General features: G+C 45.9%; 1 protein-coding gene across 10 annotated transcripts in view; it reads right to left on the reverse strand.

Annotated features, from left to right (window-relative positions):
- Nucleotides 1–15,979, reverse strand: part of LOC120954716 (aryl hydrocarbon receptor nuclear translocator homolog) — a 197,610-nt gene that overhangs the window by 85,810 nt on the left and 95,821 nt on the right. For all 10 annotated transcript variants that reach the window (XM_040374878.2, XM_040374879.2, XM_040374881.2 and 7 more), the window contains one exon: nucleotides 4,413–4,493. In XM_040374878.2, the coding sequence (XP_040230812.2) occupies nucleotides 4,413–4,493 (81 nt within the window). The remainder of the gene's footprint in view (nucleotides 1–4,412; nucleotides 4,494–15,979) is intronic.

A 15,979-nucleotide genomic window follows, 5' to 3' on the forward strand; every position in this document is an offset into this window, starting at 1 on the left:
CCCCCCATGTATCGAGCTATCCACGCGGGCACCGTGTATTTACGGTCGTCAGGTCCGACCGGGACGACCTTAACCATTCGCTGGTTGTCTGCAAACTAATTAGTAGGTTGGCGTAATTTCTTATGTTATAGGTATCGACATACTATCTTTCCGGTCGATATACGACGCCCATCGTGTGCGATCAGAAAAGGTACCCGTGCCCGAGAACGCCGTTATTCTGCGATACGAGAAACTTTGTTTCGCACACCATCCATCTACCGCAAACTGATTGCTTTGTGAGTGTTTTAACTTTGAGCCATAATTTACTTTAATTTGCTTAAAACGGGCGTAGTATATTTTGGAAAGAAAACAGTCGGTGGAGTAATTTGTGGATTGTAAAGCACATTGCGCTCCTCTCATCCGTCTTTCCCCTCTTTTTTCGGGAGCAATTGAACGCTTTGACGTGGACGTGGTACCGTTGGTTGATGCATATTATGCGTCGTTGGTCATGCTGTTCGCTCTGCACAAATAAACAAAATTTCAATCAACTTACACCAAACGATGCTCATGTAAAGAGTAAACTCATTTGGATGAACATCGAGGAAAAGGATGCAATGTTATAATTTGCATAAATAGCCTTTGAATATTTCCGTTTTTCGCTCTTTTTCGTAGTTTTCCCAGGTATTAATTTTGCATTCAAATTAATTTATTGATATGCACGTGGATTTTTATGTAGGATTTTTATTATTTAAAAATATAACAAAAATGGGTTAAAAATTAAAAGGTTGAATATTGACAACACACGATAACAACCAATTGCATTATAATTTGCTGTGATTTGCATCAAGTGATTTCAATGCTCGTCTGAAACGAACCTCACCAATCGCTACATCACACGCAAAGTGTCTCTTCTTTTTCCTTTCTCCCCCCGTTCTACCAAACAAGCAAGAAGCAAAACGTTATGATTTTTGTCACCACGTGTAAGCTCACACGCATCCCACAACGGTAGCGCGTGCCACACGAGCGACGCACCGCAAAGGATTTGCCACCGCAGCCGGGATTCAAGAGCGTGAAAATGGTTCCGCGTTCGCATGACAGTTTTAGGAGGCGGCAGTTAAATGTTCACACCACAATTGGCCACCGGGACACTTGATCGTCGGCTGCTGCTGGTGCTGCTGCTGCTGTTACAAAACTCAACCACCGAAGCCGCGTGAGCGCGTGCGAATGGTTCGTGATTTTGTAAAGTTAAAGCGCGTAACCTGCTAGAGTCACGCGAAAGGTATGGCACGCACGATGCCACGCACTGCTCACGCGCAGTGGACGAAAGAGCGGGCGGCAGAGAGATGGCATTGCCTTCCTGCTTCCACTTTTGTCCTTCGAACGAACAGACCGTTTTCGGGAAAAACGTACAGCGCCACCTTACCACATCCTTCCAACTGCCGGGGCAAACTGGGGCGACGTCTCACAGTACCGGGACAAGAGATGATGTGATTGCAATTGATTCTTGACCGGCGGCACGCGTACACTCCGCGCTGCAATCGTGGGTTTTCCACTCCACTCCACTTGCCACGAAAATTCAAGCAAAAAAAAAAGTACAAGCTTACTGATCCTGCCCCTCTCGCCCTGGAGTGAACGAAAACCGGGGAACTGATCGTGAATTCAAATAAATCGACCATCCGCACGTGACCACGTGATGGTTCGGGCTTGTTCTCTTTCTCTCTGCACCGAGAGAATCAATGAATTGGCCTCGTCAACTGATGAAGGAAACCGGCACAACCATTTCGAGTTGGGGAAGGTGATGGTTTTGTAGATGAGTGTTTGAGTTGAATACGTTTTTTTGTTGTTGTTTGTTATTTTCTTCCCCGCGCATCGACTCTAAACGTGGGTAATTTTACCTTTATACTCTTACGTGACGAAGGAAAAGGAATTAAGATGTGAATATACTGAGTGAGTTCGATATTTACCCTGCCAAACAGTTGTTTTATCTTTTTTTCTTATTTTGTGGTACAAAGTTTGAGGGGAGAGTTCGATGAATGAAAATTGCAAATGAATGAAAAACACTCGTGACCGAGGATCGGAGTAGTAGTAGCAGCCGAACGTGCTGATGACACGCGGCGTTTGAACGGGATACGTACGGAGTAGTTTAATGAGAAGCAATCGAAAAAAAACATGTGCATGGGCTCCGTACCATGATTCGTGACCGTGCGGAGTGACCATTCCGATGCTAATACTAGCATTTACAACACGAACAAATGTGAGTATGTGTTTATCAAATGCAGTTCTTGTTTGTGTTGCATTTTTCAAGGCACTTTTTCTATACAAAGCTAGCAAATCATTTCTACACCGTTGATTTGTTGATTGTCATTCAAACGTGAAACGGAGATTTTTCTCCCATTTTTCTTTTGTTTTTGTTGCTCTGAACGGTTTTTGATCACGCAGTTTTCTCATCGCTCTTCTTTGGCAGCGGGGTATAATGCTCACGCGTTTATCGTTTATTGATTGATTTTAAATTAAATGTCATTTTCAGATGCGTTACTCTCTCTGTTTCTGCTATCAGTTTCCAACTCGTCCAATGGACATCATCCCGAAGCGAGAGCAAAGACCAACATCACCACCGGGAAGGAGCAAAGATTGACATGATGTCGGTGAGGCTGCGCTCTTCACTTCGGTGTTTTCCCAGTGGAGCTGTTCGCTGCAACTTGCACAACGGGTAACAAGGGTAACAATGACAAGAAAAGTATTGAAAAGAGCAAAGCGAAAAAAGAAGGGCAACACAACATAAAATGCAAGAACAAATGTAAACATTATTGAGAAATAAAATCAAACGACACGAACACTTATTGCAAACGCCGTTCCAATCGGTTTTTCTTTCCATTTCTTTAGCTGTGCAGACGACAGCGCACGGCAGAACGATTGCCATGTGTCACTGTGAAAAGGGTCGGCGGCTGCGGTCGCCTGCATCAGCAGCAGAGGCAATAATGTCGCCGTCCGTCGGTATCCGTCAAATGGGATGCTTTTTGATCGGTTTTAATTTTCCACCGATAGTGTCCCCCAGTGGCTCTCCGTGTTCGTGAGGCTGTACGAGGCCGTTTTTGTGTCTTTGTGGCTCGCTAAGAGACTGCAATTTTCTGCAACCGCATAACTTTTCGCTGGCAAGGTACAAGAGAAGCAAGCGCACCCGTGCTCGTCGTTCGGGGAGAAGATTTCGTGTGTAGGTTTTTTTTTTCTCTTTCTCCAGCCGATTCAGCTGTCTCCGTCGTTGTTCTCGTTGGTGTAATTTTGCGGTTCCGTGTCATGTTACTTATGGGTCAACGTGTTTATTTTTTGACAGATTTTTTTAAATCCTTTTTTCTTTGTCCCTTTCCTCCATCTGCTAAGGCTCGATCTCGTGAGCTCTGGCAGCAAACGGGCAAACGGCAAAACCATAAAGTGCATTCCGTCGGTAATGTCAACGGCACACAGCCGCTGTGGCGAAGGCCCGGTAGCAGACGGACGATCGGAACGGGACAGAAGAGGACGGGCAGGGTGCACCTATTTGTGAGAGAGCACACATAATGATCGCACACAAAGGTCGTTATAATCATTAGTGTCGGTCGAACGCAGCGACCGCGAACGGCAGAAGGTGGAGATATACGACACAAAAAAAAACATGCCGTGCCACAAACAGTGCTTCATCGTCACCCGGATTTCAGTGCTTCCCCTCTCGCATCCTAAAGGACACCGGTGCGCGAAAAAGTGGATTCGCGGTGTGTTGAGGAAGAACACTCCATCGGAACGCAGCGCAATGATGGCAGCGAAATGATTGGGTATTATTATGTGCGATTTATTGGAAATTTAATGATCTGCGCGGCCGAAAAAAAAAGACAAAACGAAACAACAACAAAAAAAACACACGAATCAGTGTACTGATACTATGAAACAAACAGCTAAAAGAGGGAAAGAGAGGGAGAGCAAAAAACTGCATACATGCACCACACGAAATCCTTGCGCAAAAAAGGTGATTTTAATGACCGGTTTTACGACGTTCCTCGGGCATTGCGCATCGATCGGAAGGTCCGCGACCGCGTGGATGTGTAAAATCAATGTGACTGTGAGGGGATGGGAAGGACAACACCAAAACTCGCCGAAAAGATGCACGAAACATGAAGCACCATCAATGCGAGCGAGGGATAAACTATTTAGCAGTTTAAAAAATATTCCAATACAGATCGAGAAACAGTAATTGCGGAGCGCGTTTTGGCACTGTAGCAATTTACAGGTGCACAGGATATTTGGCCGATTTTGTTTTACCAGTTGTTGCTGATGGTTTGGGGTGAAGATGGGGAAAGGAAAATGTATGGTAAGAAGGTAGGTTTTTTGTTACATTGCGGATGAGCTGTAATGCGAATGCGTTGCAGCGACAACAATGAAAGGAAAAAATCAGATTAGCTAACCTGGCGAAGCGCTCCTTGTCCTGCACGTTGTCTTCGTCCATTCTGTTGTATTTGTTACCACTGGATGTATCCTCATCAGACCTGTGATGTTGTAGAAAAAAGGTAACAGTTGTTAATTTAATTGAACTAAAATTGTAAAAGAATGTTGTGATTTTTTAAGTTTTTTGTATTTGTTGCGAGGATCTGTAAGTTTTCAATATAAACTTGAGTATTCTGATTCAAGGAAAATAAAAGAATAATAGCTAAAAATTACCAGCAAAGAAAATGATGCTTGTTTGACGTGACCATGGCCTTAACACGTCCTATTGCTTGCCTAATATTGTGCACAATTATTACATGAAATCAGCATAATAAAATCCAAAACTCCATTCAAACTGTGCTACTGTGCACCATTACGTCGTTCAACAGTCCATTACGCACCACCGTATAATACATGCCTAGAGGGCAGCCGATACACCAGAAGCGCGCGCGCGCACGTGTGTCGCTGCTCGGTAAGGACGTTACCGGGTGGCAAACTGATGACGGCACGCGACACTAGAAATTATGATGCCTCCGGTCGTGTTTTTTTGTCTTGTACCGCGCGCGCTGTGGGTCTACTACACGCAGTCGTCAACGAAGCGAATAGCAAGAGGTACCCTTTCGAGAAAAGCAAACAAAAAAACACACACACTACGTGTATCCGAGAGAGCAATTTTTGCCCACCGTCGAAGACGGCGATGGTGGTCGATTGGTCTAGACATGCCAACAAGCGTAATGCTTGTAACGATGCTGATTTTCTGGCGGTCACGGTCATACCGCCGGTGGAAGTTCGCTTCGAAGTGCGGGTCGCAAAATGATGATTGACTGGTGCTGGTGGGCTGACGATCAGGAGAAGGCTGGCCGATTTATTTCCGAGAATGCTTGTCAGTAATTGAGTTTATGTTGTGTGTTAGAAGCGTCAACAAATCTAAGGTGCATTTCCAGCGCTGATTAAAAATTCTACTTTTCACTTCGCTTGTTGCATTTCCAACCGGTCAGGCAAAACGGGGGAAGGGCGCAATCTCCAAACATAACCAAAGAAGCACCGCCACCGTTGCAGTGGGGTAAATCAGTGCCGGCGCCAAACACCCTCGGTCGCTGGATTGTTGCAGTTCCCAAAAAAGGGCATCTTCCGGATATGGTGGTCGCTGCTGTCGCTGTACTATCGCAGCGCACTCGGCGGCCCCGACGAGTCAGACCCCCGGATACACACGCAGACGACAGAGTGCTTATTAGGGCACATCGTCCCGGGGCCGGGACCGATTGTATTAATTATGAAAATTCGCAATCCATCCGCCGATGGGTGCCCCTGTACGTAGAGCCAGCCATCGCCACCCGTTTTAAAAAGGTGGCAACGACTCGGCTGGCAAAGACGGACATCGGGGACACACACACACAATCATCCCGTTCTGTTGCATCCTTCAGATGTAACGGATATGCCCCCCTGGTCAGTACAGCAGCTATGGGGAAACCGCAACTTACGCAAAGCGTCACACCAGCTCACCACCGCCGGACCAAGGGACCTCGCCACGAGTCCTTCCAGCGGGTTTTAGCGTCAGCAGTTATGCGCTTTGCGGCGAGACGAAAGAAATAAATGTGCTAATTTAATGAGCAAAAATGCGCCACTGGACGAAAACGGGGAAGACATCCAGTGGTTCACACAACCAGTTCCTGGCCGTACCAGCAGCAGCAGCGAAAGGAAAGACGCATCATATATCCTGAGGCACACGCAGGGAAAAGGAAAAGAAGGAAGAGAAACCACACCATACCGCCGAAAAAAAGAAAGAAAACGAAAGAAAAAAACCGTTCCTCTGCTCACAGAGCGGAACGCGCTGAGACGCGCATAATGAACCATTTTTCCAATACGATGAAAAAGAAGCGGCGGAGAGTGCGGGAAAAACGGCAACCGAGCAGGCAGGCAAGCATAATAAAACAAAACAAAAAAGCGCCGCAAACATAAACACAAAACAAACTGAATTAATGATGACAGTACGCTAGCGCAAGAGCAATTAATCATTTCTCCTAAGGAGTCGCCAATTTTTTGACCGCCTGTGCAGAGTGGGGAAGGAGGGAGGGGGAGGAGGGGGGTACCCCGTGCCGTCACAGTTTTCGCTGGTTAAGGACGATGGAGCCGAAATCGTTTTTATGGACTTTTAAGGATATTCTGACATGATGACCGCGTTTAACTTTTACGACAGACCCGGGGATACGTTTGCGAAGCGTGCGTTACGCACCCGGACCAGAACCGCACCAGGGACAGCACCGAGAGGGAATGGACGTAAATTATGATGTGCCATAGATTCGATAAAAGCGAAATATACGCGCGGCGTAAGTAGATATAAATACACGCAAGATGAGGTTAGCTAGATATGGGACGCGCTACGGGGCAAAATGCTTACATTTCAATTTCAACACACAACTAATAACCGATTCGTTCTACCCTTTGGATACGGTGTCTGGGCGGGTTCTAGCCACTCGACAACATATGGGCACGCCGATGAAACATGAACGATTCTACACGGCTTGCGGACACAAACAAAAAAAGCATAGCAAATTGCATCGATTATGTGACCATCGCTAGACCTGCCGGCGAACTTCGTCACATCCCCTTGGTGACCCCTTGGTTCCGGAAATACCTGAGGGGATGATCGCAACACAGCGCTGTGTGGTGTGGTGTGGATGACGTGCGTCACAGACACGCTGTTGTAGAGACGCGCGCAATTTCAATTAATTACGGCTGGTCTTGAAGACGTGCTGTTGGGCGACCCACAGACAGGTCTCGCGTCGAGTGGGTCGAGTTTAGATTCGTCTTCGCCCTGCACAAGGGACGCACCATACCCAATTTAGGACAGCAGACGGAAAACATTCCAGCTGTTTGATTTTGTTCCATTCAAAACCCCTTATTTTCACTGTGACCTGGAAAAAGCCTGGTGTTCTTTTTGCTTATTAAGGTTCAGATCAGAAGTAAATGTTACTCAACATTCCAGTATCTGCCAACTCTGTCAATTGGGTTGCAATTAATTACACACACACAAAAATGCCACACTTCCGAAATGTTTTAAAAATTCTATTGACAGGTTAAATGAAGCGGCACACGTTCCAATTCAACGATTCCCGCGCCTCAAGGTGAACGCGCCCGTCGGGACAAACAACAAACACAACAAACCTAATCGATGGAACTAATGTACGCGGTGAGCGTAATAAGACCTATCCATCCGCTCGCTGGAAAGTCCTGGCAGGGTAATGGAGGTTTGCGGGCAATTTGCAAGTAATTGAATCGATGATGAATGAACAACCGGAGAAGAAGAAAAAACGAAAAAAGGATAGTAAAGGGTTTCCTTCTAATTAATGTTGCCTTCACCCCCTCCCTTGAAGGTCCCAGTTGTGAACCCCCTTTGGAGGTTTTACTCGGTCGATGGCTCTCAAATTTCGTTCCAACCCCATCCGCTTATCAGTGATCGATAAGTTTCTTCAACCTTGAACCGCACGAACGGGACACAAACAAGCTGCCGTTGGCGCGGTGCTGCAGCAGGGACCAATATTTTCGTTTGTTTCAATAAGACCGTTAATTAAAATGTCCAACAAAAATTCGCCCTCCAGGGACTAGCGAGAAGGAGTGATTGAGGGTTGAGGCCCTTGAAATGGCAACCTTCGCGCGCTGTCAACCGTTTTGCTGAGCTGGAGCGTATATTTTTTTATTCCTCTCCGAAAGGGCGTACGCTCCATCACAAAACAACAACAACACCGTTTCGCCCGAAAAACGCTACCACCATGGAGGTTGAGGTGCTGGTGGTGGCCGGAAAAGTAGCTTCAAGGTTAAATTTGGTTTCCGTTTGCTCATTTTCCGACGCTACAATTAACCAATTAATTGCTGACGGTAGACAAGCGAGTCTTGCGCCCGTACACACGAGGTGTTGGTAAACGAGCGAACACCTAAAGCGATGGCTTGGGTGGGTTTTCAGTTTCGGGAGGGAAAAAGAATAGGGTGACGCAACACAACAGCGTTGCCACTGCCACCACCACCACCGTTACCACCAATCGCGTATTTGCGGTACTTGAAGTTTGCAATTAGACGAAATGGAACTGAATGAGCGTAGTCGTCTCGGCGTCTTGTTGTCCGTTGCGTTTTGGCCGGTGGAAGCAGCAAAACCCTTTTTTGATAGAGAAGAAGGGCCCGGTGGACTGGTAGCAGCAAACGCGGCAAAAACCGCAACGAGACACACCGTTCATTATTTAATTTAAATTATTCAATTACCGTAACATGAACGCCCTTCGCATTTAAGCGTATTGGGTTGGTCATTGGGCAAATTGGAAAAGGTGCATCTTTTCACGGTTGTTTGATACGTTGTAGAGGTGTTGGTAAGATCGCAGGGTATGGTAAGTGTGTGTTAGTTGCGTTTCATGATAAGCGAGTCCGCGCTAGAGTCGAACACGAGCACATCCATCCGCCCACTCACTAAACGAAGTTCAATGACGAAACCTCCGCCCGTGTCGTCAGGTTGATGGCGTAGATGACTGACGAAAGCGATCACGAGTGACGCACGAATTAATTACAATCAATTAAATTGGTGCGCGCTGCTCATGATTCGTTTATATGTCGAGCGGGGAGGTTTGACCGGGCACTGGTTTTGCGAATTGCACTCGAAATGAATCTGTCATACATTGCGCGATCACGACAACGATGCCATCACGGGAATTAACGATAGCGCAGTTCATGTGACGTCAAACCGTTCTAATTGCAAGATGATGACGGAAGGGATTTTTTAGTGCATTGGAAAACACACAACATATGACGTTGTGTGTTGTATCAATTGCTGTCCAGCGTTCCTTCCTCCATGCAGCCCATGCCACAAGCAGCCAAATTTGATATTCTACCGGGCACCGGGAATTCTTTCACAAACATTGTAAAATTAAACGCACCACTTTACCTAATTGACATTGCTTTTGTTCTTCGCCTCTGCGCCGTTCCACGGGTGTTCGGGTCCTCGAGGAAACATTCCAAATTTTCACCGCACCGCATTAAAAACACCCGCGTCCGCACAGCTCGGCTGACGATTACGCAATTACCAGCCGATCGTCAACAGTCGGAACACGATCCAGTCCACCAGAACGCCACACCGCGGCACCGCAGAAACGGCAGCATAAGGCACCGACCGTTCGTTCGCACAGAAAGGGCGTCACGGGAGCTTCCCCTGCTTGGCTCGGGCAGCAACAATCGATCACGCACACACGGTGAGGTCACATTAACGGGTCGGGAATGATACTTTCACATTCCACCGGCCAAATGACAACTGTTCCCGGGGCGTCCCGAAGGCCGAAAGGGTTCACAAATCCCGAGGGCGGAGTGACAGCCGGAGGCGGCAGGAGAGATTTCGAAGCCGGGCGGTGGTAATTATGTTTCGTGTTTAATATTTCACCGTCTTTGCGGGTATGTGCAGCATGAACGCGGGGCAAACGAGTGTCCGAAACGGGGATCTTCTCCCCGCAATTGCATATCTATGTGTGTTGCTTGGTGGCTGTTTTATTATCGTATCACCGAATGCCACCTATATTTCTGAGGTTTTTCTGTAAATCATTCATTCCTTCATGTATTTTTTTGCTGCTGCTGCTCCTTTGGAAACATTTTGTAGCAGCCGGCAGTAATTCAAAGGACGATTTGCCGCTCCGGGCCGATGCCGGCGTCTTATGGTGTTGGTAGCTGGCGAGATCGTGGCGGCGGCACCAGCGTTCGGGTCCTGAATTCGCAATGAGTCTCCTTCGCCAACCACGAAACCACAATGCACCGAGACGCTTTGCTGGACGCGCTTGTATGGACGGCAGCAATTTCCACACGCACACGATGGAGGCGGTGAGTGGCGGCGGTTTGTGAATTACGCGCTTTCGCGAAATATTTTTACCATTTTTCCGTGTTCTGTGGGGCGGCAATTGCATCAGGTGAGCGCAAGGAGGTAAAGCGAGAGAAAGAATGAGGGTTTTGGTCAGAATGGGTCAGAACCATGACAAAGAAACACAACCAAACCAGTGATGATGAGTTTTGGCAGCTGCAACACTGCAATGGACCGCAGTAAGGGTTTCTGTAACCTCGACGAAGATCGGAACTGATAGATCGTTATACATTCGATGTGGTTGAGAATATTAGTAGGAGCTGTTTTCTTCTATCGTTGGTTAAGTTCCAGTTTCTAAGTGATTTTGGTTAGAGTTGTACATGCAATGTACAATGTGTCAATGGCAATGTGTCTCTATTTGTAAACATCTGGTCAGGAAATTCTCAGCTTATCTATGAAAGTGGAAGTGAAGTTGACAGAATATATTTCCTGCTTGAAGGCGTCGCAATAGACCAGCAACTGTTTCAAAACTTGAAGATTACACTTTGACGTCAGATGTGCTGAGGACGCGCTTGAATAGTTTTGAAAAGATAAATATTCGAGTGACTATTCGTTTCCAGTAGAACAGTAGAAGTAAGAACATATATAACAACTAGCAACTATGGAAGCTCCGATGATCATGGTTACTCCCTTGATGATCATTATAATACAACATGTTGCCTACAACGCCCTTTCTTATTAGAAGTAGCAGGGATTGAATGTAGCTATTTATACGGCTTTTCGATCATCACACACATACCCCATTTTCAAGGTCTTGCAAAAGTTGCCCCACCAAACAAAATGAAAAAGAAGATGATCCCACCATTAAAAGTGCTGGACAAGATGCCTCCAACAATCTCATCGTACAAATCTCGCTTCAAAACGACAACTGCCGATGACAGGCACGTTCTCATTTGTCATCCGAAACAATGAGGTCAAACACGTTCTGGCCGGGTGACTTCGCTTCGTGAAGGCTGGACCGGAGGCGAGACCCAAAAGTATTCCGAGCTTCTTTTTGGTTTTCGTTGAAGATATATTTCTTCATTTTTCAAGATTCCATGCGTCTAGCTTGGGAGCTTGGATGTGCTTTTGCAATCATTTCCACTCGTAAAATCTATCCAATCGCAGACGAGCCTTTGCTGGCCGGCGTTTAAATTTCCAATGTGCCCGACGCAACGATGTTCCTATGCCTGAGTGTTTCCACACAAAAAAGCACAGTTTTGTACAAAGCTTGCGTGTTGCAAATGAATTTTAGTTCTAGAACGATGTTTACCATGATTCGATGGTTATCAATGGCCGAAAAGGTTGGGAAGTGGTGAGAATCACTTGTTGTCTTGTCTTGGTTTTCGCCTCGTCTATCTCAAGGTGAATTGAATGTGTACAACGTTACTCCGCTTATTGAAAGTTATTTTTTTATTCTTCTGTTGTGCAGATACTGATAATGCCATTTCTTTATATTGTGCAAGAATGTCCGCGTCTAAAGATGTACGTCAAGTGGCTATCGGCCAGCACCTTAAACAAAAACCAATGGAAGGTGCAGTAAATACGCTATTTGTAATGAAATTACCGTTAACAAATCACAAATTGGTTTATTATTCGCATTTGGTGGAAATTTATTATCATTACCCCGCTGGGTTCGGTTGCGGTTTCGTATCGCTGTCGCCTTACTTTGGCCGCCAGCGGGAACGCGCTTATGATGAGTATAAAGGCACACGCTTTACCCCAGATTGATGTAAAGCTCGCCAGCCAGTGGTGCTATCACTGACCACAAGTGTGCGCGTTCAGTGGAGAGTGTGTCATTGCCGAGGTCTGGTTCTTGAAGGTTTTTGTACAACCATAACCGCAACAACGGACGGATTCACTGCCAAACCGCCGCCCTGACTGACTCCCGTACCTAGCCACCCCCACCGCCACCAGTTTGTAATTTGTAATTTTGTGCAATTTTTGTAAATGCATAATCGATGCAATTGCTCGCTGCAGAGCTGTGCGCGAAAACGATCATCTCTGTGAGTGGTGGTGGAGGTTGCGGCGATGGGAATTGGAATGACAATCATCATCATCATCATGAACGGGGGGCTAATTCCGATGCGAACGAAACTACGCGGGAACAGAACCGTGGCAAGAGTTTTGCTTTTCGTTTTGTGAGTTTTTGTTTCGCATTTTCTTTATCTACGTACGGCGAAGCGTACAGTGGGTATATCTCGATCTTCTTCACCGTGGCTCTGTCGATTATGATTCACCATGATTCCGAGGGCCGAGATCATAATGTTCATTTATGATATGAATGACCTTCGCTCTGCGGATGCTGTCCGTGTGTGTGTGTGTCATTTCATTTCGAAATCGAAACATCAAAACATTTCCCGGCGCTGGTGCTAAGAGCAGCAGGAAAAGCACAGACACAGGGGGCAAGGGGATAAAATACAATCGCAATCGACACCATTGGCGGGATTCTCTTTTCCCATTTCGAGTATACCCCGAGTAGCGAGAACTGATGGCAAAATAATGGTGCGGAATAATTTCATCGTAATAATTATTATTAATATTGCATACATGTAATCAATACCATCGGTGTGCGAGCCTTTTTTTGTAATGTTTTCCTTCGATACTGTAGGCAGATAATAGGTATCCGGTTTGCAAAAGTACGTTAAACTTAGAAGCAATTTATAGGATTAAAGTTAATTTACTATTGATAGTGTTGAATACTAACTAATTACTAGACATGTTAAGCAAAATATTTCACTTTTCATCAAGTTCAAGTTCGCCAAGTTCCAAAGCAACGGTCGTAATAGCGATGAGAAAACAACCAAAATTCAACAACGAAGAAGCGACGATGAGTCGTTAGTGCACATAATATGGAAAGGTTGGCGTTAGCGGGCAAAAGGGGAAGGAACGATTCCACTGTCGATGCTTTGCAGCGACGGGAACCAAAGCACATGCAGCATCGGTCAGACCAATGGGAACCTTATGGAATCATTACCGGGTGTAACGAATCGACGGAAATCGAAATAAGAGAAACGAAGCAGCCACAGACGATGTTACTGTCTGAAGGCTGCTATCGGTATGCCCGTAAGAATACAATTATTATCCACATCCACTGTGCTATTACTGCTGTTGCTGTGGTTGTCTAAATTGTGTACGTTCAAAAAATACTCTGAAATGATGGTGGTCTTACCAGTGTGAATGTAAACTCCCAATCTTGTGCTGCACACATCGCTAATGACTTTGATTTTCTCCAGCCGTCATAGAATACATTTTCAGTGGTCAAGATTTTAAAATTGACAAGCAATTCAAAATCGTGACCCCATCATGCGATAATAATGGAGACATTAGATCGGACAACGAAACGAAACAAATCCCCCGCACAAATAATGTCCCATTTTACGCTCTTGAAATAATTCCTCGAATGTAGTCATGATTTCATGTCTCCCCATCGATGAAGCCTAAAGTACACATTTTATCGCTTCTCAATAAAGCTAGACAAATGGAACACCTTCATATCCTGCCCTCCAACCGAAAACTGATACGGTCCTAAATAGTTCAGCACTCCAACAGACACCTACCGTCCCCGGATCGTACGGGAAAAAGGGGTAAAAAGCATGTGTCGGCAATCCCTGTGTGCAACGAAGCAACGAACACGGTAATTGTTTGCATATCTTGTTTATTATGATTATTATATGAGTTGAGCTTACACCGGCACACCAGCAGCGTACGACCCGGCACCGGGAGAGAAGTGTTAGCACTGGGCAATAATACACATCACCCCATTCCCGGGGCTCGGGGAATCAGTTCGGGCACTTTCAACGCCTCCAAACGCAACGGTCTACTGTCGACACCGTTGGAAAGCCGAAAGCGACTGCTACTGCCCTCACATATAACATCATGTCATGGCATGGTCAGACCAGGTAGACCCGATGACACATGATGACTGACTCGGTCGATCAAATGAACAGAGAGCATTGCAAACTCTACACGCTCCCCCTTTTCAACCCGTATCATCGACCAGAATATGATACGCTTCGACGCGGAACCCCCTGTGGGGTGTTGCAGTTCCTCCTGCCTGCTCGTGACCGAGTTAACCTGCTGCACAATACACACACACATACACAAACGGTGCAATAAAGACCCGGTGGGGCGGTGCTGTTGTCATTCTGGTGCATGTGCAATGATTTATTTATTAGTTATGACACACAGCAACTCGATGTTCGGTTCTGCCTTTTCCCGTTGCTGAGTGGCAACATTTACTTTCTTTTACCCTGCCTATCCTGTTGGGATTGGAACCTGGTGCGGCCCTGGTGTGTCTCACACGTTGTGCAGCAATACGAAGAAATGTACACACCGTAGCAGAAAGCCGATGGTCGGGATGAGGCGATCATACTGTGTCTGGACATAGGGTTTAAGCGTTTAGACCGACACATCGATGACGCGAATGAGAGTGTCAAACTAGCCCGAGTGGAAAAACGATTCATTTCGACGGACCGATGTCGTTGAACAAACATTGCTCGAACATCCGCTGCCGAAGGGTCATCAGTCCATCGAGACACATCGAGGGTTGCTGCCGGAAGTGGATCGAATGACCGCACGGCTAAATCCGATGGACGTGATAATAGCTTCGATTGGGGACTCATTAATAATACACACCCCCCAGCCGGAGTAGCAGGAGTTCGCGCGGGGATAATACGAAACAGGACGGTATCGTTCGCGCCTCCGTGGAAAGGATTGTACGGATTTTCACGCTACTGGCCGGCAATGTCAACAACAGTCAGGTGAAGCTCAGGGTCGTGGGCCTGCAGGTGGTTTTATGTAGCTAATTTCTCGTTTGTACAAATATTGTCTATAAAATGGGCGGGTATTAGACAAATATTTGAAATGCGAAGAGTGGGTAGTTTTGATGGCAATTTTGCGAGATTGAGATATATTGATTTCACAAGAGGTTTGTCCATTGTAATGTTCCAAAACAGGCAAAACTGGCCGAAACATTAAATTTTGTGTGAATAGCAAGCAATGGTGGTGGTCACCATCAGTATTGAACAAATTGTGACGAACTGCGACATACGAAAAGTAACGACTTAACAGCGTGGCTGTGTTTCACGGTTTTGTTATTGGTTATCTTTTCAAATATCAAATAAAGACATTTCGTTTTCTATTTTTATAATAAAAAACGTTCAAGAGACTCCTTCAAAATATAACTTTGAAGATGTATTTTATAACTTTGAAGATGTTTTCAAATCTCACTTGTTGCCTCATACATCCCGCACAGTTACGAACGTTTCGATCAGTATCACACGGTAATAAACAATACAAATGGTTGTCGAAGCACCGCAGAGAGCCAGAAATAATAATGCTAATTTACATATGCTCTCCCTCGTTTCGCTACTGAAAAGCCAGCTTGACGATTCCGTAGTTGGAAGCAACGACAGCCAAGTGTGCGCGTGTGTGTTGATGCAGCAATGAACATACAGTCTCCTGTTTCTGCTAGGAACGCTACATCGTCCCCGGTTCCCATAATCCTTCACCTTTAACCATTTCTGCAGAAACACCCAAAGGTATGAGATAATCATGTAGTGCAACAACATAACCATCATGTTCACAGATGATGATGATGATGATGATGATTTCGCTGATCATTTCAGTGTCGATGCTGATGTAGCTGCTTTATATTACGTGTATACTCGGTTCGTTTTTGTA

The sequence above is a fragment of the Anopheles coluzzii genome, chromosome 3 (assembly GCF_943734685.1).
Source record: "Anopheles coluzzii chromosome 3, AcolN3, whole genome shotgun sequence".
NCBI classification, from domain to species: Eukaryota; Metazoa; Arthropoda; class Insecta; order Diptera; family Culicidae; genus Anopheles; species Anopheles coluzzii.